Consider the following 21,726-nt stretch of genomic DNA (forward strand, 5'->3'; position numbering starts at 1 on the left):
TGCTTATTTTATATCTTTATCTCTTATTTGGTGAAATATGTGTTCAAACATCTTATTTATTAAAGTTAGATTGTTTTATTATTACATTTTTTAGCTTTATTGAGATATAATTGACAAATAGTAAGGCATATAAAGTATACAGCATGATGATTTGTTATACATATACATTGTGAAAGCATTCCCCTCATCAGGTTAAATAAGACATCCATCACCTCATATATTTATCTGTGTGTGTGTGTGTGTGTGTGTGTGTGTGTGTGAGAGAGAGAGAGAGAGAGAGAATGTTTAAATTCTATTCTCTTAGCATATTTCATTTATACACTACAGTGTTATCAACTGTAGTCACTGTGTTGCCCATTAGATCCTCAGAAGTTATTCATCTTAAACCTGAAAGTTTAAGCACTTTTACCATCCTCTCCCTATTTCTTTTCCCATTCTCAGCCCCTGGCAACCACTTTTCTACTTTTTTTTTATGAGTTCAACTTTTTTTAGATTCCAAATATAAGTATACCATGCAGCATTTGTCTTTCTTTGTCTGGCTCATTTAATTTAGCATCTTGCCCTCCAGTTTCATCCATGTTGTCATAAATGAAAAGATTTCTTAAAGGACTTCCATGTATTTTAGATACTAAGACCTATGTTTTGTAAATAATTTCTTATGTCTTTGGATTGCCTTTTCCTTTTCTTCTCTCTCTCTCTCTCTCTCTCTCTTTTTAAAAGATTTATTTATTTGTTAGAGAGAGAGAGAGAGGGAGAGCATGAGCAGGGGGAGTGGCAGGCAAAGGCAGAGGGAGAAGCAGACTGAGCAATGAACCTGATGAGGGACTTGATCCCAGGACTCTGGGATCATAACCTTAGCAGAAGGCAGATGCTTAACTGACTGAGCCATCCAGGCATCCTGCCTTTTCCTTTTCTTTAAAGTGTGTTTTGAATTTTTAAAAATTGCCAAAGTCCAATGTATTAACTTTTTTCCTTCTATACTTTGTGTTTTTTTGTGTCCTATATAAAAAATCTCTGGGGCACCTGGGAGGCTCAGTGGGTTAAAGCCTCTGCCTGGGCTCAGGTCATGATCTCAGGGTCCTCAGATCGAGCCCTGAGTCAGGCTCTCTGCTCAGCGGGTAGCTTGCTTCCCTTCCTCTCTTCTGCCTGCCTCTCTGCCTATTTGTGATCTCTGTCAAATGAATAAATAAAATCTTTAAAAATATATAAATAAATAAAAGATCCTTACCTAAATTTATAGTCACTAAGATTTTCTCTTAATTTTTTTGTAGGAGTTTTACATTTTACAATGACGTCTATGTTCCCGTTTGAGTTAAATTCTGTATATGTTGTGAGGTAGGGTTGAGATTGATTTTTTACGTAGGGATATCCAATATTCAAGTACCAATTATTGAAAAGATTATCTTTTTTATATTGAATTGCTGTAGTATTGTTGTTGAAAAGCTATTTGCCATACATATGTATGGGTCTGTTTCTAACTGTCTATTCTGTTTCATTTGTCTCTGTGCCTATTTTTATGCCAATACCACTTTATCTTGATTACCATTATAGTATTGTATCCCTTTGATGTATATGTCTATTTAGTGCTTTGAAGTTTTCAGTGTGAAAGTCACCTTATTTAAATTTATTCCTAAATATGTATTCTTGTAGACATGCTTATAAATTGGAATTGTTTTCTTAATTTCATTTTTAGACCATTTATTATTAGTGCATAAAAATACAGTTGAATTTTATATGTTAGTCTTGTCTCTTGCAACCTTGCTTAAACTGACTCTTTACTTCTAATAGCTTTTTAGTGGATTCTTTAGGACTTTCTATATACAAGATCATGTTATCTGCAAATAGATATAGGTTTATTTCTTTTCCACCTGGTTGTCTTTGATTAGTTTTTCTTCCTTTTTGCTTTAGGTAGAACCTGAAATTCAGTGTTGAATAGAAGTGATAAACGTGGACAGGATATCTTTGTCTTTTCCCCAGTCTTTAGGGGAGGTATTTAGTCTTTCATCATAAAGTATGATGTTAGGTGTGTGTTTTTATAGATGCCTTTTATAAGATTGAGGAAGTTCCTTTTTATTCCTATTTTGTTGTGTGTTTTTATCACAAAGGGATGTTGGATTTTGTCAAATTGCTTTTCTGCATCTGTTGCAAAATAGTGAGCTTTTGTTTTTTGTTCTCTTGATATTCGCTATAATACACCAATTGAATTTATGTTTTATATATTTACCTAATTTTTAGTTATTTAAGGTGAGAGGGTATATCTGGACCCTGTCACTCAGGGCTGGAAGTGGAAGTTTTGAACTATGTATTATTATTATTATCTTTATTTTCTAGAGGGGCAATCTGAAGGTAGATTGTTGATGGTCACACAGCCAGAATTAAAATCCAGGTCTTTGTGGTTCCAAAGCCTCTGCTTTTACAACTGTGGTTTTGGTTTAGTATTCTCATTTTTTGGTCTTCTTTTCATATGATTTAAATGAATTTTGATTTGTCAAATTGCTTAATATGTTTACTTTATAAAATTATAGTTTTATTAAGCCATAGTGGCTTCATAAGCATATTAACCCAAACTACAGTTTAAAAACTCTCCATCAAGGTGAATGGTCAAGCTGCTGGCTGTCTTTACCTGAGAATATGAGCTGTCTTTTGTAATTTAAAAAATTCTTAATAATCAAGGTAAACTGAATCAAGAGTCTGTACTAAAATTATGGAAATATGAAACAGGGCTTTAAAACTATGCTACCAATTTCTACCCTATCCATTCTCTTAATTTTTATTTTATAGTTTTAAAACTATGCTACCAATTTCTACCCTATCCATTCTCTTAATTTTTACACTCCAAAACTCCATTTTGGAATGTAGTATGTCAGGGCACCTGCGTATCTCAGTCAGTTAAGCTTCTGCCTTTGGCTCAGATCATGATCCCAGGGTCCTGGGATCAAGCCCTGCATCAGGCTCCCTGCTAAGTGGGAAGTCTGATTGCCCCTCTCCTTCCGCCCTCCCCCCACATGTGTTCTCTCTCTCTCTCTCACTTGCTCTCTTTCATGTTCACTCTTTCTTTCAAGTAAATAAATAAAATCTTTTAAAAAAGTATTATGATTGAATTGCTCTTAGGGTAATTGCATAAATATCTAAAAAAGTTTTCATGAAATTTATCACATAATTTCATACCCCGACATACTAATTTATGAGACAGAATCTCTTCTTGCCTTTGGTTTTGTCACATGCCAGTGTTTTCCAAGGTTGCCTGATCATAACAGTCATCTGATTTCTAAGGTCTGTCCTTGCAGGGTCCTTCAGTAAGCTGGAGTGGGGCCTGGAGAACTTTATTTTTTATAGGTCCTCCAGGTGATTCTTAGAATCAGGAACTTTGACTCAACATTCATCAAAGAATTGTTCCTTCTTCAAAAGTAATTTTTTGTCATATTGAAGACTGAAGTCTCTAGAGTTGGATAGAATTGAATTCAGGTCCTGACTTTACCAATTAGTAGCTGAACGACCTTAGGTTATTTTACCTTTTACCCTATTTGTTAATTTTCAAATTAGGAATGACCTTACCTATATCTCAAAAATTTTGAGGAAAGGATTAAATTAGTATATGCTTGTTTCAAAGCAGTCAGTGCCATCTCTGGTGTACTGTAAATACTTGATAAAATGTTAGAATTGTAGAACACCATATCCCATTTGTGTTCTACTTCTTAATTTTTCCTCAATGCATTTTTGTTGTATTATTACTAATCCAAGAGTGCTAATAATTCAGTCATTTTTTTACTGGCTTTAAAAAATATACTTAAGTTCTACTAAAAATTTAATTCCCTTGAGACGTATATACCAAAGACATTCATTTCTGTCCTGTTATTTAATCAAGATATAATTTTTTTCTCATAATACTTTTTGTGAATTCGTGGAGTTGTTGAAATTTTCATTTCAAATTCCTTCTTTCTTTTTGTGTACACAGATGGTTGAAAATAAGTCACTGTTTAGTTGATAGTGACGATTACTGTAGCCTGATTTATTCAGAACCTGATTTTATCTTAGATCTTGGTGTTATTCAATATATAAAATTGGCTTTTATTTTCAGTTTCTTAATGGTGTCACTGATTCATTTTCAGTTATAACATCCACTCATAATTACAGTTGATTTTAATTTTCTCATGAGGAAGATAGCGTTTTCCTGATTTATGGCGGTAACCCTTTTCTCTTCTGCTGTGTCTTCTTGCCTGCTCTTGGAATTAGCCTCATCATTTCTTATGTCTTCTCTGCTTTCTTCTTCTAGATTGCCTACCTGTGTACTCCCAATTGTGCAAATTGTCTATTCTGTTCTTCTGTAAATCTTCACATTCCTTGGAAAGAGCAGGCTGAGCCATTTTCTATCACCTTGTCATCCATATTTTCTTGAATTCTTTATAATACCATTTTCCTCTGTGATATACTGCATTTGCTTTTCAGAATGTTATTAATAAGTTTAAAAGGGTATTCTGGGGCGCCTGGGTGGCTCAGTGGGTTAAGCCGCTGCCTTCGGCTCAGGTCATGATCTCAGGGTCCTGGGATCGAGTCCCGCATTGGGCTCTCTGCTCTGTAGGGAGCCTGCTTCCCTCTCTCTCTCTCTCTACCTGCCTCTCCATCTATTTGTGATCTCTCTCTGTCAAATAAATAAATAAAAACTTAAAAAAAAAAGGTATTCTGATTTTTTCCATTATGCACACAGTGAGGTACCTTTTTCTAGAGTATGCTGCACTATCTTGACTTTCTTCTGCTTTTCTAACTAATCCTTTCCTATCTTCCCTTTTCCTTTTGCTACCTATGTTTTACAGACTTTCCCCACTTCACTTGTTCTTTTTCTTCAGTATCACAATCATTATCATTGCTTCAACTCTTGTCTCTCTAGTGCTCCTAGATTTGCATCTTTAGCCCCATCCCCTTAACTAATTTTTATATTTTAAATTTCTTTTGTAATTCCAGTTTATTTAACATATAGTGTTATATTAATTTCAGGTATACAATGTAGTAATTTAGCAATTCTATACATTGCTCAGTTCTCATCACCTGTTTCACTCATCCTCCTCCCCAACTGCCCTCTGGCAACTACTGGATTGTTCTATTTAAGACTCTGTTTTTTTCTCTTTTTTCTTTGTTCATTTTTTAAAAATTCCACATATAAGTGAAATAATATGGTATTTGTCTTTCCCTGACTACTTTCACTTAGCATAATACCCTCTTGATCCATCCATGCTCTTGCAAATGGTGAGATTTCATTCCTTTTTTATGGCTGACTAATATTCCATTGTGTATATACACCACATATTCTTTACCCTTTCATCTATCAGTTGACATTTGAGTTGCTTCCATAATTTGGATATTATAAATAATGCTGCAGTAAACCTAGGGGTACATATATCTTTTTGAATCAGTGTTTTCATATCTTTGGGTAAATACCTAGTACTAGAATTACTAGATTATATGGTAGTTCTATTTTTTTATTTTTTAAGGAACCTCCATACTGTTTTCTACAGTGGCTATAACAGTTTACATTCCCATGAACAGTGCACAAGGGTTCCTTTTTTTCCATATCGTCTCCAACACTTGGTGCTTCTTGTGTTTTTGGTTTTAGCCATCTGACAGGTGTGAGGTGATACCTAATTGTGGTTTTCATTTGTTGACCATCTTTCTGTTTGTTTGTTGGCCATCTGTATGTCTTCTTTGGAGAAAATATCTGTTCATGTCTTCTGCCTACTTTTTTAGTTAGCTTATTTGTTTTGGGTTGTTGAGTTATATAAGTTTTTTATATATATTGGATATTAACTCTTTACTGTGTATGTCATTTGCAAATACCTTCCCCTTTAGCAGGTCATCTTTTAGTTTATTGTTTCCTTTGCTTTGTAGAAGCTTTTATTTATTTATTTTTAATTTAATTCCAGTTAACATAGAGTGTAATGTTAGTTTCAGCTATATGATGTAGTGATTCAATACTTCTATACAATATCCGGTGCCCGTCATAACACATGCACTCCTTAATCCTGTCGTCTATTTAACCCATCCCCCCAACCAACCTCCTCTCTGGTAACCATCAATCTGTTCTATGTAGATAATAGTCTGTTTCTTGGTTTGCTTCACATCCCCCCTTTTGCTCATTTTTTAAAAAATTACACACATGAGTGAGATTATATGGCATTTATCTTTCTCTGTCTTATTTCACCTAGCACCTAGCACAACACTCTCTAGTTCTATCCATGTCATTGCAAATGGTAAGATTTAATTCTTATTTATAGCTAAGTAATATTCCATTGTCTGTCTGTCTCTCTCTCTCTCTGTGTGTGTGTGTGTGTGTATCTATATATATATAGATAGATCTATATAGATACACATAATACATCTCCTTTTCCTTTCATCAGTCTGGTCATCTGGGCTACTTTTGTAGATAATGTTGCTGTGAACATCAGCATGCATATATCCCTTTGAATTAGTAATTTTTTATTTGTTGGGTAATACCTAGTAGCACAGTTGAAGGATTGTAGGGTAGTTCTATTCTTAATATTTTGAGGAACCTCCATACTGTCTTCCACAGTGGCTGCACCAGTTTGCATTCTCACCAGCAGTGTAAGAGGTTTCCCCCTTCTTTGCATTATTGCCAGCACCTGTTATTTCTTGTTGATTTTAGCCATTCTAACTGGTGTGAGGTGACATCTCATTGTAGTTTTGATTTGTATTTCCCCTGATGATGCGTGATGTTGAGATCTTGTCATGTGTCTGTTGGCCATCTGGATGTCTTCTTTGGAAAAATGTCTGTTCATGTCCTCTACCCATTTCTTGATTGGATTATTTGTTCTTTGGGTGTTGAGTTTGCTAAGCTCTTTATAGATTTTGGATACTAGCCCTTTATCTGATATGTTGTTTGCAAATATCTTCTCCCATTCTGTCAGTTGTCTTTTGGTTTTGTTAACTGTTTCCTTTGCTGTGCAAAAGCTTTTGATCTTGATGAAATCCTGATAGTTCATTTTTGCCCTTGCTTCTGTTGTCTTTGGCAATGTTCCTAGGAGGAAGTTGCTGTGGTTGAGGTCGAAGAGGTTGCTGCCTGTGTTCTCCTCAAGGATTTTGATGGATTCCTTTCTCACATTGAGGTCCTTCATCCATTTTGAGTCTATTTTCATGTATGGTGTAAGGAAAGAGTCCAATTTCATTTTTCTGCATTTGGCTTTCCCATTTTCCCAGCACCATTTGTTGAAGAGGCTGTTTTTTTTCCATTGGACGTTCCTTCCTGCTTTGTCAAAAATTAGTTGATCATAGAGTTGAGGGTCTGTTTCTGGGCTCTCTGTTCTGTTCCATTGATCTATGTGTCTGTTTTTGTGCCAGTACCATGCTGTCTTGATGATGACAGCTTTGGAATGAATAGAGCTTAAAGTCCGGAATTGTGATGCCACCAACTTTGGCTTTCTTTTCAATTCCTTTGAAAAATATTCCTTTGGCTATTCGAGGTCTTTTCTGGTTCCATATAAATTTTAGGATTGTTTGTTCTGTTTCTTTGGAAAAAATGGACAGGATTTTGATAGGGATTGCATTAAATATGTAGATTGCTTTAGGTAGAATAGACATTTTCACAATATTTGTTCTTCCAATCCATGAGCATGGAACATTTTTCCATTTCTTTATGTCTTCCTCAGTTTCTTTCATGAGTACTTTAGAGTTTTCTGAGTATAGATTCTTTGCCTCTGTGGTTAGATTTATTCCTAGTTAGATTTATTCCTTATGGTTTTGGGTGCAATTGTAAATGGAACTGACTCCTTAATTTCTCATTCTTCTGTCTTTTTGTTAGTGTAAAGAAATGCAACTGATTTCTGTGCATTGACTTTATATCCTGACACTTTACTGTATTCCTGTACAAGTTCTAGCAGTTTTGGAGTGGAGCCTTTTGGGTTTTCCACATATAGTATCATATCATTTGCAAAGAGTCATAGTTTGACTTCTTCTTTGCCAATTTGGATGCCTTTAATTTCTTTTGGTTGTCTGATTGCTGAGGCTAGGACTTCTAGTACTGTGTTGAACAGCACTGGTGATAACGGACATCCTTACTGTGTTCCTGACCTTGGCAGAAAAGCTTTCAGTTTTTCTCCATTGAGAATGATATTTGCGGTGGGTTTTTCATAGATGGCTTTGATGATATTGAGGTATGTGCCCTCTATCCCTACACTTTGAAGAGTTTTGATCAGGAAGGGATGCTGTACTTTATCAAATGCATTTTCAGCATCTATTGAGAGTATCATATAGTTCTCATTCTTTCTTTTATTAATGTATTGTATCACATTGATTGATGTGTGGATGTTGAACCAACCTTGCAGCCCTGGAATAAATCCCACTTGGTCGTGGTGAATAATCCTTTTAATGTACTGTTGGATCCTATTGGCCAGTATTTTGGTGAGAATTTTCACATCTGTGTTCGTCAAGGATATTGGTCTGTAATTCTCTTTTTTGATGGGATTCTTGTCTGGTTTTGGGATCAAGGTGATGCTGACCTCATAAAATGAGTTTGGAAGTTTTCCTTCCATTTCTGTTTTTTGGAACAGTTTCAGGAGAATAGGAAGTAATTCTTTAAATGTTTGGTAGAATTCCCCTGGGAAGCCATCTGGCCCTGGACTTTTGATTGTTTGGAGATTTTTGATGACTGTTTCAATCTCCTTACTGGTTATGGATCTGTTCAGGTTTTCTATTTCTTCCTGGTTCAGTTGTCTTAGTTTATATTTCTCTAGAAATGTATCCATTTCTTCCAGATTGTCGAATTTGTTGGCATAGAGTTGCTCATAGTATGTTCTTATAATTGTTTGTATTTCTTTGGTGTTGGTTGTGATCTCTCCTCTTTCATTCATGATTTTATTTATTTGGGTCCTTTCTCTTTTCTTTTTGATAAGTCGGGCCAGGGGTTTATCAATTTTATTAATTCTTTCAAAGAACCAGCTCCTAGTTTTGTTGATTTGTTCTATTATTTTTTTAGTTTCTATTTCATTGATTTCTGCTCTGATTTTTATGATCTCTCTTCTTCTGCTGGGTTTAGGCTTTCATTTTTGTTCTTTCTCCAGCTCCTTTAAGTGTAGGGTTAGGTTGTGTATTTGAGACCTTTCTTGTTTCTTGAGAAAGGCTTGTACCACTATATATATTCTTCTCAGGACTGCCTTTGTTGTGTCCCACAGAACCGTTGTGTTTTCATTATCATTTGTTTCCATGAATTTTTTCAGTTCTTCTTTAATTTTCTGGTTGACCCATTCATTTTTTAGAAGGATGCTGTTTAGTCTCCATCTATTTTGGTTGTTTCCAAATTTCCTCTTGTGATTGAATTCTAGCTTCAGATCATTGTGGTCTGAAAATATGCAGGGAATGATCCCAATCTTTTGATACCAGTTGAGATCTGATTTATATCCCAGGATGTGATCTATTCTAGAGAAAGTTCCATGTGCACTAGAGAAGAATATATATTCTGTTGCTTTGGGATGGAATGTTCTGAATATATCTGTGATGTCCATCTGGTCCAGTGTGTCTTCTAAGGTTTTTATTTCCTTGTTATCTTTTGTTTAGATGATCTGTCCATTTCAGTGAGGGGAGTATTAAAGTCCTCTACTATTATTGTATTATTGTCAATGTATTTCTTTGATTTTGTTAATGGTTTATATAGTCGGTTGCTCCCACGTTAGGGGCATAGATAATTTTTTTTTAATTTTTAATTTTTTATAAACATATGTTTTTATCCCCAGGGGTACAGGTCTGTGAATCACAGGTTTACATGCTTCACAGCACTCACCAAAGCACATACCCTCCCCAATGTCCATAATCCCACCCCCTTCTCCCAACCTCCCTCCCCCCAGCAACCCTCAGTTTGTTTTGTGAGATTAAGAGTCACTTATGGTTTGTCTCCCTCCCAATTCCATCTTGTTGCATTGATTCTTCTTCTACCCACTTAAGCCCCCATGTTGCATCACCACTTCTTCATATCAGGGAGATCATATGATAGTTGTCTTTCTCCGCTTGACTTATTTCGCTAAGCATGATACGCTCTAGTTCCATCCATGTTGTCAAATGGCAAGATTTCATTTCTTTTGATGGCTGCATAGTATTCCATTATGTATATATACCACATCTTCTTGATCCATTCATCTATTGATGGACATCTAGGTTTTTTCCATAGTTTGGCTATTATGGACATTGCTGCTATAAACATTCGGGTGCACGTGCCCCTTTGGATCACTACGTTTGTATCTTTAGGGTAAATACCCAATAGTGCAATTGCTGGGTCATAGGGCAGTTCTATTTTCAACATTTTGAGGAACCTCCATGCTGTTTTCCAGAGTGGCTGCACCAGCTTGCATTCCCACCAACAGTGTAGGAGGGTTCCCCTTTCTCCGCATCCTCGCCAGCATCTGTCATTTCCTGACTTGTTGATTTTAGCCATTCTGACTGGTGTGAGGTGATACCTCATTGTGGTTAGGGGCATAGATATTTAAAATTGTTAGGTCTTCTTGTTGGACAGACCCTTTGAGTATGATATAGTTTCCTTCCTCATCTCTCATATAGTCTTTGGCTTAATATCTAATTGATCTGATATAAGGATTGCCACCATAGCTTTCTTCTGATGTCCATTAGCATGGTACATTGTTTTCCACCCCCTCACTTTAAATCTGGAGGTGTCTTCAGGTCTGAAATGAGTTTCTTGTAGGCAGCATATTGATGGGTTTTGTTTTTTTAAATCCATTCTGATACCCTGTGTCTTTTGATTGGGGCATTTAGCCCATTAACATTCAGGGTAACTATTGAGAGATATGAATTTAGTGCCATTGTATTGCCTGTAAGGTAACTGTAATTGTATATTGTCTCTGTTTCTTTCTGATATACTACTTTTAGGGTCTCTCTTTGCTTAGAGGTCCCCTTTCAATATTTCCTGTAGAGCTGGTTTGGTGTTTACAAATTCTTTCAGTTTTTGTTTGTCCTGGAAGCTTTTTATCTCTCCTCCTATTTTCAATGATAGCCTAGCTGGATATAGTATTCTTGGCTACATGTTTTTCTCGTTTAGTGCTCTGAATATATCATGCCAGTTCTTTCTGGCCTGCCAGGTCTCTGTGGATAAGTCTGCTGCCAATCTAATGTTTTTACCATTGTATGTTACAGACTTCTTTTCCCGGGCTGCTTTCAGGATTTTCTCTTTGTCGCTAAGACTTGTAAATTTTACTATCAGGTGCTAAAGTGTGGACCTATTTTTATTGATTTTTTTTTAATTAAAAAAAATTTTTTTTATTTTTATTGATGTTGAGGGGCGTTCTTAGCATCTCCTGGATTTTGATGTTTGTTCCCTTTGCCATATTAGGGAAATTCTCTACAATAATTCTCTCTAATATACCTTCTGCCCTCCTTTCTCTTTCTTCTTTTTCTGGAATCCCAATTATTCTAATATTGTGTCATCTTATGGTGTTACTTATCTCTCGAATTCTCTCCTCATGGTCCAGTATTTGTTTGTCTCTCTTTTGCTCAGCTCTTTATTCTCTGTCACTAATTCTTTCTTCTGCCTCATTTATCCCAGCAGTAAGAGCCTCCATTTTTTATTTCACCTCATTAATAGCTTTTTTGATTTCAACTTGGTTAGATTTTAGTTTTTTTATTTCTCCAGAAAGGGCTTTTATATCTCCCAAGAGGGTTTCTCTAATATCTTCCATGCCTTTTTCAAGCCTGGCTAGAACCTTGAGAATTGTCATTCTGAACTCTAGATCTGTCATATTACCAATGTCTGTATTGATTAGGTCCCCAGCCTTTGGTACTGGCTCTTGTTCTTTTTTCTTTGGTGAGTTTTTCTGCCTTGTCATTTTGTCCAGATAAGATTTGCTTTCTCCTCCTCCGGAATTCCACTGTTCTCCTTGGTGAGTGAAGTTGGTGTTACCTGGGTTTCTTGTTGATCTTCTGGGCCTGTTATAGTGATTGGCAAGTGTCTTTGCCCCAGGGGGAATTGCACCGCCCTTACCAGGGGCCAGGCTAAGTAATCTGCTCGGGTTTGCTTTTGGGAGCTTTTGTTCCCTGACCGCTTTCCTTAGAGTTCTGGAGGATGGGAATGAAAATGGCGGGCTCCCAGTCTCCTGCCCAGAGGAGCCAAGAGCTCAGGGTCCCGCTCCTCAGTGCACCCTCAGAGAAAAGCTCCCAACCGCCACCGTCTCCCGGGCCTCTGGTCGCACTTGTAGGAAAGCGCTCAATCGGTCGCACTTGGAGAAAAGTGCCTGGGCCCTTCTGTCTCCGTGGCCTCTGGCCGTGCTCCAAGCTCACCCAGCCTGCGACCGGTTCAAGGTAACCCCAAGCTGAGAGCTCACTCCTGGTCTTTGTCACTGTAGCTGGCTTCCCCAGTCTAATACCTGCAAGCTCTGCGACACTCAGACACCCCTGGTCCTTCTGTGACCCCATGGGATGTGGGGTTATGCTGACCCTGCATGGGCTCCCCCCGCCGTTTAGCCTCTGGAGCGATGTCCCTCCGTGGAGCAGACTTTTAAATATCCTCATTTTGTGCTCCATTGCTCTGCCGCTTGCCCGTAGCCGACCCCTCCCGCCGTGGTCTATCTTCCTGTCACTTTGCATTCACTTCTCCGCAGGTCCTACATTTCAGAAAGTGATCGATTTTCTGTTTCTAGAATTGTTGCTCTTCTTCTCTTCGATTTCCCATTGGATTGTAGGTGTTTGCAATGGTTAGATAAGGTCTCTAGCTGATGTCCTGCTTCTTGATGTCGTCTCAGCCTGCTACTTCTCCACCATCTTGACTCCTCCTTCTGCCCATTTTTAAATTGAATCACTCATTTTTGGGTGTTGTGTTTTATAAGTTTCTTATATATTTTGGATACTAACCCTTTATCAGATATGTTGTTTGCAAATATCTTCTCCCATTCCTTAGGTTGCCTTTTAGTTTTGCTGAATATTTCCTTCACTGTGCAGAAACTTTCTATTTTGATGAAGTCCTAATGGTTTATTTTTGCTTTTGTTTCCCTTACCTGAGGAGGCATAGCTAGTAAGAAGGTGCTATGGCCCCCGTCAAAGAAGTTACTGCATGTAATCATCACTAAGATTTTTATGGTCTCACATTTAGGTCTTTAATCCATTTTAAATTTGTGTTTGTGTATGGTATAAGAGTGTGTTCCAGTTTCATTCTTTTGCATGTTGCTGTCCAGTTTTCCCAACACCATGTGTTGAAGAGGCTGTCTCTTTTTTCCACTGGATATTCTTTCCTGCTTTGTCCAGATTAATTGACCACGTATTTGTTCATTTCTGGATTTTCCATTCTTTGATCTATGTGTCTGTTTTTGTGCCAGTATCATACTGCCTTGATCACCTACAGCTTTGTCATATAGCTTGAAGTCTGGAATTGTGATGCTTCCAGTTTTGCATTTCCTTTTCAAGATTCCTTTAGCTATTTGGGGTCTTTTGTGGTTCCATACAAATTTTAGGATTGTTTGTTCTAGCTCTGTGAAAAATGATAGTGCTATTATGATCGGGGTTGCATTAAATGTGTGGATTGCTTTGAGAAGCTTTATTTTTATTTAAAAATTTTTTTTAAATTTAAATTCACTGTAGTTAACATATAGTATATTAGTTTCAGGGTGCTTTGAGGATCTTTTAAATTTGATGTATTCCCAGTAGTTTATTTTTGCTTTTGTTTCCCTTGCCTCAGAAGACATACCTAGAAAAATGTTACTTCAGCTGATGTTTGAGAAAATGCTGCTTTATTTTCCTCCTTGAAAATTTTTATGATTTCATGTCTCATATTTAGATCTTTAATCCATTATGAGTTTATTTTTGTGTATGACATAAGAAAGTGCTCCAGTTTCATTCTTTAGCATGTAGCTGTCCAGTTTTCCTAGCACCGTTTGTTGAAGAGACTGTCTTTTTCCAATGTATATTTTTGCCTCCTTTGTCAAAAATTAATTGATTGTATAATCATGGGTGTATTTCTGGGCTCTTCTCTTGTGTTCCCTTGATCTGTATGTCTGTTTTTGTGTCTGTACCATACTGTTTTGATTTCTACAGTTTAATATTATATCTTGAAATATGAGTTTGCAATACCTCCAGTTGTTCTTTTTCAAAATTGCTTTGGCTATTTGTGGTCTTACATGGTTCCACACAAATTTTAGGGTTATTTATTCTAATTGTGTGAAAAAACGCTGTTGGTGATTTGATAGGGATTGCATTAATGGGTTGTATGGATGTTTTAACAATATTTCTTCTCCCAATCCATAAGCATGAATATCTTTCCATTTGTTTGTGTCATCTTTGGTTTCCTTATCAATGTTGTATAGTTTTCAGAAGGTCTTTGACCTTTTTGGCTAAGTCTTTTCCCAGATATTTTATTATTTTTTGGTGCAGTTATAAATGGGATTATTTTCTTAATTTCTCCTTCTGCTACTTTATTATTAGTGTATAGAAAGCAACAGATTTCTATATATTGATTTTGTATCTTGTGACCTTACAGAATTCATTTATCAGTTCTAGTAGTTTTTTTGTGAAGCATTTAGGGCTTTCTATATATAGTATTATATTATCTACAAGTAGGGGATGTTTTACTTCTTCCTTACCAATTTCTTTTTCTTGTCTGATTGCTGTGGCTAGGACTTCCAGAATGAAAGCAGTGAGAAAGGACATCCTTGTCTTGTTCCTGATCTAAGGGGGAAAGCTCTCAGCTTTTCACCATTGAGTGTGGTGTTAGCTGTGGATTTTTCATAGATAACCTTTATTATGTTAAGGTGTATTCCCCATAAACCTACTACTGTGTTTAGAGTTTTTACCATAAGTGGATGTTGTACTTTATCAGACGCTTTCTTTCATCTGTTGAAATGATCATATGATTTTCATCCTTTTTCTTGTTGAGAGGTGTGTCGAGTTGATTGATTTGTGCATATTGAATTACCCTTGCATCCCAGGAATAAATCCCATTTGATCATGGAGAATGATTTTTTAGTGTATTGTTGGATTCACTGATATTTTGTTGAGGATTTTTGCTTGTGTGTTTATCTGAGATTCTGACTTGTAGGTCTCTTTTTTTTGTAGTGTCTTTATCCAGTTTTGGTATCAGGATAATATTGGCCTCACAGAATGGATTTGGAAGCTTTTCTTACTCCTCCTCCTCCTCTTCCTCCTCTTCTTCTTTTTCTTCTTTTTTTTTAATAGCTTGAGAAGTATAGGTATTAACACTTCTTTAAATGTTTAAATTTCATTGCTGGTGATCGGTCTGTTCAAATTTTATATTTCTTCCTGATTCTGTTTTAGTAGATTATAGGTTTCTAGGAATTTATCCATTTTTTCTATGTTGTCCATTTTTTCGCATATAATTTTTCATGGCATATTCTTAAAATCCTTTGTATTTCTTTTGTGTCTGATTTTTTGTTTCTGATTTTGTTTGAAAAAAAAATTTTTTTAATGTGTCTATCTAAAGGTTTATCAATTTTGATGATCTTTTCAAACAATCTGGTTTCACTGATCTCTTCTATGGTTTTCTTAGTTTCTATTTAATTTATTTCTGTTTGTAATCCTTATTGTTTCTTTCCTTGTACTGTTCTGTTTATTTTGTTTGTTGTTCTTTTTCTAGCTCTTTTCGGTATAAGTTTAGATTGTTTATTTGAGCTTTTTCTTGCTACTTGAGGTAGGCCTCTATTGTTGTAAACTTCCCTCTTAGAAGAGCATTTGCTGCATCACAAAGATTTTGGACTGTTATGTTTCACTTATCTCCAGGTATTTTTAAATTTTCTCTTTGATTTCTTGGTTTAGTAGCATGTTATTCATTCATTGTTTAGTAGCATGTTATTTAATCTCCATATTTTTGTTCTTTCCAGAATTTTTTCTCGTGTTTGATTTCTAATTTCATGGTGTTGTGGTTGGAAAAGATGCATGGCATAACTTCAGTCTTCTGGAATTTGTTGAGACTTGTTTTGTGGCCACAACTGATGTTTGGATTCAGTTATCTATTTCTTGATGATTTTATTCAGTGGAACTCATCAGCTCACAGCTTCTGTCTTCTGCACTATCTGCTTCTCCTGAAATATGTATTTCAGATAATGGTATCACTAATTTCCCATTAACTTAGACTTGGCAAAGTTCTGATCATTTACTTTGATTCATTGTTGTTGTTGTTTTGAGTAATTCTTTTATATATAGCAAAAAGATAAGCTGATCTTTTCGACTTCTTCCTCCATTTCCCATGTATATACTGAGCTGCAAATTTTACAGTTCTTTAGTCTCTCATGTGTTTTTATGATAACTGCCACCAGGTTTTTTTTTTTTTTTAATCTCCCTCCTAAATATTTGTAGTTGGTATGCTTGCCTTTTTTTACCTTTTCCCTTTAAATTAATCTTTCTGCAAGATATTATTGTATTACTTCTTAGCTCAAAAACTTTCAGAGACTTTCGTTTATCTTCAAGTCTTAGTATAAATGCATTTCTTTAGCTTTCTTTAATATTATTTTATATTAAGAGTAGTAGCCATAATTATTATAGAAATAGTTTGATTTCATTTTAAAGAACTGAAGCAATATAGCAAGAGCAACTCAAAATTCCACCTCAGAACTAGCCACCAAAGAAATACTAATGGCAAATAATGGCAAATAGAGAGATGTCCAGACATCTCTCTAGAATAATGTTCACATGGCATGAATATGTAACTTTAAAAAAATAGAATTATACTATAAATGGTACTTATGAATAAGAAGTATTAAACTTGATTTTATTTCCATTTTAGATGGAAATAAAATGGCAGTAAAATTGAGGCAATTTTTGATTTATAATAAATGTTTCTTTCTCACAAAAGGCATTGTTTTTAATAATTTCTTTTAAGATTATGAAAATTATGAAAAATTCAGAGTTTGGAATGCTTATATTTACTACACTCTATTTCATTGTATAAAGTTTTGAGGAAACTAGCACTACCATTTCTTTCTTTTGTCCTAATCTCCTCCCAATAATTTTTCATAGTTTTATTGTTTTTACATTGTTAAGATAGATAACGTTTATACTTCTGAAATTATAAATTCCTTAATGTAGTTTTCCTTCTGTATATAAATGGACTTACAGCTTCACTCATTCTCCATTTATGAATTGTTCGTTTTGACTTGTCTCTGGTTGGGTGGATTTTATTAACAAGTGATTTTTTTCAGGAAGAACTTATATATTCTCTATTCCTTGAGTTCTTCCATATCTAAGGCTGAGGGATTTCTTCTGAATACATTTTTGCTAGAGATCAAGTTCATGGTTCATAATGTTTTTCCTTCAAAATTTTGTAGACTATTTTCTTCTAGCATTAACTACTTCTGGGGAGAACCTGAGGCTATACTGAGTTTTCCTCCTCTCCTTCTTGTAGGTGATTTGCATTTACTGGTTGGAAGCTTAAATTTCTTCTTCTTCCTTAGCATTTTATAATTTAATAAGATTTAATAAGGATATTCTTGGTATTGAACATTTTTTCATGAAATAACATGTGCTCTTTCAATTTTCAGTTTGTTTCTTTTTTCCCCCCATAGAAAGTTTTCCATATTATATGTTGGAATATTTTCTTTTGTCTTTTTTGTTTTCAAAGATTTTACTTACTTTTTTATGAGAGAGTGCACCTGAGTGGAGGGAAGAGCAGGGGGCTGTGGAGAGGGATAAGCAGGCTCCATGTTGTGTGCAGAACCTGGAACTGGAGGCAGGGCTTAATCCCAGGACCCTGAGATCATGACCTGAGCTCTAAACCAAGAGTCAAGTGCTTAACTGACTGAACCACCCAGGTGCCCCTTGTCTTTCTTAACTATAGATATTATTCATCCTCATATTTGGCGATCTTGGCCTGTTCATTATATTCAGAGCTTATTACTTATACATAAATTTTCATTTTAAGTTCTGCATTAACATTGTTAATGCTATGTTAGCATTACATAATGTTAATGTTAACATTAAGACTTGCCTCTATTTAGTGATATCATTTTTTGTCATTTTAATTTGCTCCATGCTTTTTCTAATTCAGTGATAGAGTTAATTTTGTCCTAACTTTGTTTCCTTAGCTTTCTAATCTTTTATTGTTTTGTTCTCTTACCAGTTGTTAAATTCAGGGTTTTTTTTTTAACTCCTTTTATATTAAATAGTTTGCCGAGGGAGTTTTCTGGTTTTCCTTGGGTTATGTTTTCTTCTAGACTGGGTTTTTAATTTTTCTGTTAACTTCTGTTTTGTTTACTTATTTATAGCTTTATTGAGACATCATTGACATATTGAAATTATATATATTAAGGTTTACAGCATGATGTTTAGTATACATATACATTGTGGAATGATCACAGCCTAGCTAAAGTAATGTATCTGTCACCTCTACTTAATTACCATTTATGTGTTTGCATATATGCTGAGAAAATTGAAGATCTATCTTCTTAGCTAATTTCAAGTATTTTTTAAATGTCATCACCATGCTGTACATCTCTAAAACTTACTCATCTTGCATGATTGAAACTTTGTACCCTTTGACCAACATCACAGTTTGAAATTTTTTTTTTTTAATTTTTTATTTTTTATAAACATATATTTTTATCCCCAGGGGTACAGGTCTGTGAATCACCAGGTTTACACACTTCACAGCACTCACCAAATCACATACCCTCCCCAATGTCCATAATCCCACCCCCTTCTCCCAAACCCCCTCCCCCCAGCAACCCTCAGTTTGTTTTGTGAGATTAAGAGTCACTTATGGTTTGTCTCCCTCCCAATTCCATCTTGTTGCATTTATTCTTCTTCTAACCTCTTAAGCCTCCATGTTGCATCACCACTTCCTCATATCAGGGAGATCATATGATAGTTGTCTTTCTCTGCTTGACTTATTTCGCTAAGCATGATACACTCTAGTTCCATCCATGTTGTTGCAAATGGCAAGATTTCATTTCTTTTGATGGCTGCCTAGTATTCCATTGTGTATATATACCACATCTTCTTGATCCATTCATCTGTGGATGGACATCTAGGTTCTTTCCATAGTTTGGCTATTGTGGACATTGCTGCTATAAACATTCGGGTGCATGTGCCCCTTTGGATCACTACGTTTGTATCTTTAGGGTAAATACCCAATAGTGCAATTGCTGGGTCATAGGGCAGTTTTATTTTCAACATTTTGAGAAACCTCCATGCTGTTTTCCAGAGTGGCTGCACCAGCTTGCATTCTCACCAACAGTGTAGGAGGGTTCCCCTTTCTCCGCATCCTCGCCAGCATCTGTCATTTCCTGACTTGTTGATTTTAGCCATTCTGACTGGTGTGAGGTGATATCTCATTGTGGTTTTGATTTGTATTTCCCTGATGCCGAGTGATATGGAGCACTTTTTCATGTGTCTGTTGGCCATCTGGATGTCTTCTTTGCAGAAATGTCTGTTCATGTCCTCTGCCCATTTCTTGATTGGATTATTTGTTCTTTGGGTGTTGAGTTTGCTAAGTTCTTTATAGATTCTGGACACTAGTCCTTTATCTGATATGTCGTTTGCAAATATCTTCTCCCATTCTGTCAGTTGTCTTTTGATTTTGTTAACTGTTTCCTTTGCTGTGCAAAAGCTTTTGATCTTGATGAAATCCCAATAGTTCATTTTTTCCCTTGCTTCCCTTGCCTTTTGCGTTGTTCCTAGGAAGATGTTGCTGCGGCAGAGGTCGAAGAGGTTGCTGCCCGTGTTCTCCTCAAGGATTTTGATGGATTCCTTTCGTACATTGAGGTCCTTCATCCATTTTGAGTCTATTTTTGTGTGTGGTGTAAGGAAATGGTCCAATTTCATTTTTCTGCATGTGGCTGTCCAATTTTCCCAGCACCATTTATTGAAGAGGCTGTTTTTTTGCCATTGGACATTCTTTCCTGCTTTGTCGAAGATTAGTTGACCATAGAGTTGAGGGTCTATTTCTGGGCTCTCTATTCTGTTCCATTGATCTATGTGTCTGTTTTTGTGCCAGTACCATGCTGTCTTGATGATGACAGCTTTGTAATAGAGCTTGAAGTCTGGAATTGTGATGCTACCAACGTTGGCTTTCTTTTTCAATATCTCTTTGGCTATTCAAGGTCTTTTCTGGTTCTATATAATTTTTTTTTTTTTTTGGTTCTTTTTTTTTTTTTTTTTTTGGTTCTATATAAATTTTAGCATTATTTGTTCCATTTCTTTGAAAAAGATGGATGGTACTTTGATAGGAATTGCATTAAATGTGTAGATTGCTTTAGGTAGCATAGACATTTTCACAATATTTATTCTTCCAATCCAGGAGCATGGAACATTTTTCCATTTCTTTGTGTCTTCCTCAATTTCTTTCATGAGTACTTTATAGTTTTCTGAGTATAGATTCTGTGTCTCTTTGGTTAGGTTTATTCCTAGGTATCTTATGGTTTTGGATGCAATTGTAAATGGGATTGACTCCTTAATATCTCTTTCTTTTGTCTTGCTGTTGGTGTAGAGAAATGCAACTGATTTCTGTGCATTGATTTTATTTCCTGACACTTTACTGAATTCCTGTATAAGTTCTAGCAGTTTTGGAGTGGAGTCTTTTGGGTTTGAAATTTTTACCCAACTTTTGCACACTCTTCCCTCTAACTTTAGTTTACTTATTTATTTTGTCTCTAGCATTAAGTCCCATTCCTATTTCTTTGATCTTGATTATGCTTAACATGTGAGCCCTGATGTAGTATGATTCCTTTTCCTTGAGTACAGCTGTTTGTCTTATACTTTAAGTACAGTTTGAAAGATGGTTATGTTATTATCCTACTTTAAAAAGTGGCCACGTGGCAAAGGGATTGGGAAATCGTTTTTAGACATATTCAAACTGTTTTGTCTGAGATTTTTAACATGCCTCATGATAGGTTTTATTCCACCAGCATGGATTCCTGGAGTCTGTACTTCTGTCAGAGTCAGTCTACCATTTCACTATAGTATGCCTTCACTCTGGCTTTCAAAAATGAGAAATTTGATCCCAAATAACTTTTTCCAGCTTTATCTTTTGCTAAACTTTACTCATAAAAACTATGCTTTCTAGCAAAACTTGGCTAGTAAGTATCAACATATGTGAAGTTGAGGATGTCATAGATATTTTACTACCTGACAAATTGTCACTTATTTGCTGTATGTTGAAGAAAAATGATTTATTGCTTATTTTAAGTTTGTTTTCCCAAGTTCATTAGAATAACATGTATGTACCTATTTAAATCTTAATATAATTTATGTAATTGCAAATTGTAATTAATTAAGTAGAAATTTATGTGTTTTAAAGAATCTTGATTTGTTTCTTAGCTTAAGACCTGCCACTAAAATATTTATTCTAAATCAATTCTTATGCCTTTGGGTTTCTTACATACACTGGATTACTATCCATTTTTGAGGCAAATATTAAAAGAAAAAAGCTGTTTTGTTTTATGCCTTATTAGTAGTTTATATTACTATCAAAGACTGCTGTTAGGTTTTTTATTTTTGTGGTGTTGTGTCTTAGAATTAACTTGATTTAATACTCACTTTCTTTGTTTTTATCAAAGGTAAATGAAATTGCCTTCATAAATACCCTTGAAGCCCAGAATAAGCGCCATGATGTCTTATCAAAATTGAAGGAATATGAACAGAGGCTTAATGAGTTACAGGAAGAACGTCAGCGAAGACAGGAGGAAAAACAAGCACGTGATGAAGCTGTTCAGGTAGAATTTTATTTCACAAGCAGTTACTGAACACCTGCCATATCCTAGGCTCTGAGCTATGTGCTGAGGATCC

The 21,726-nt window shown here is 35.5% G+C and overlaps 1 protein-coding gene across 2 annotated transcripts in view; it reads left to right on the top strand.

Moving 5' to 3' along the window:
* Positions 1–21,726, top strand: part of SCAPER (S-phase cyclin A associated protein in the ER) — a 524,869-nt gene that overhangs the window by 154,440 nt on the left and 348,703 nt on the right. For both annotated transcript variants that reach the window (XM_082735980.1, XM_082735981.1), the window contains exon 16: positions 21,498–21,653. In XM_082735980.1, the coding sequence (XP_082592106.1) occupies positions 21,498–21,653 (156 nt within the window). The remainder of the gene's footprint in view (positions 1–21,497; positions 21,654–21,726) is intronic.

Source organism: Mustela nivalis (genome assembly GCF_964662115.1).
Source record: "Mustela nivalis genome assembly, chromosome: 6".
Lineage (NCBI taxonomy): Eukaryota > Metazoa > Chordata > Mammalia > Carnivora > Mustelidae > Mustela > Mustela nivalis.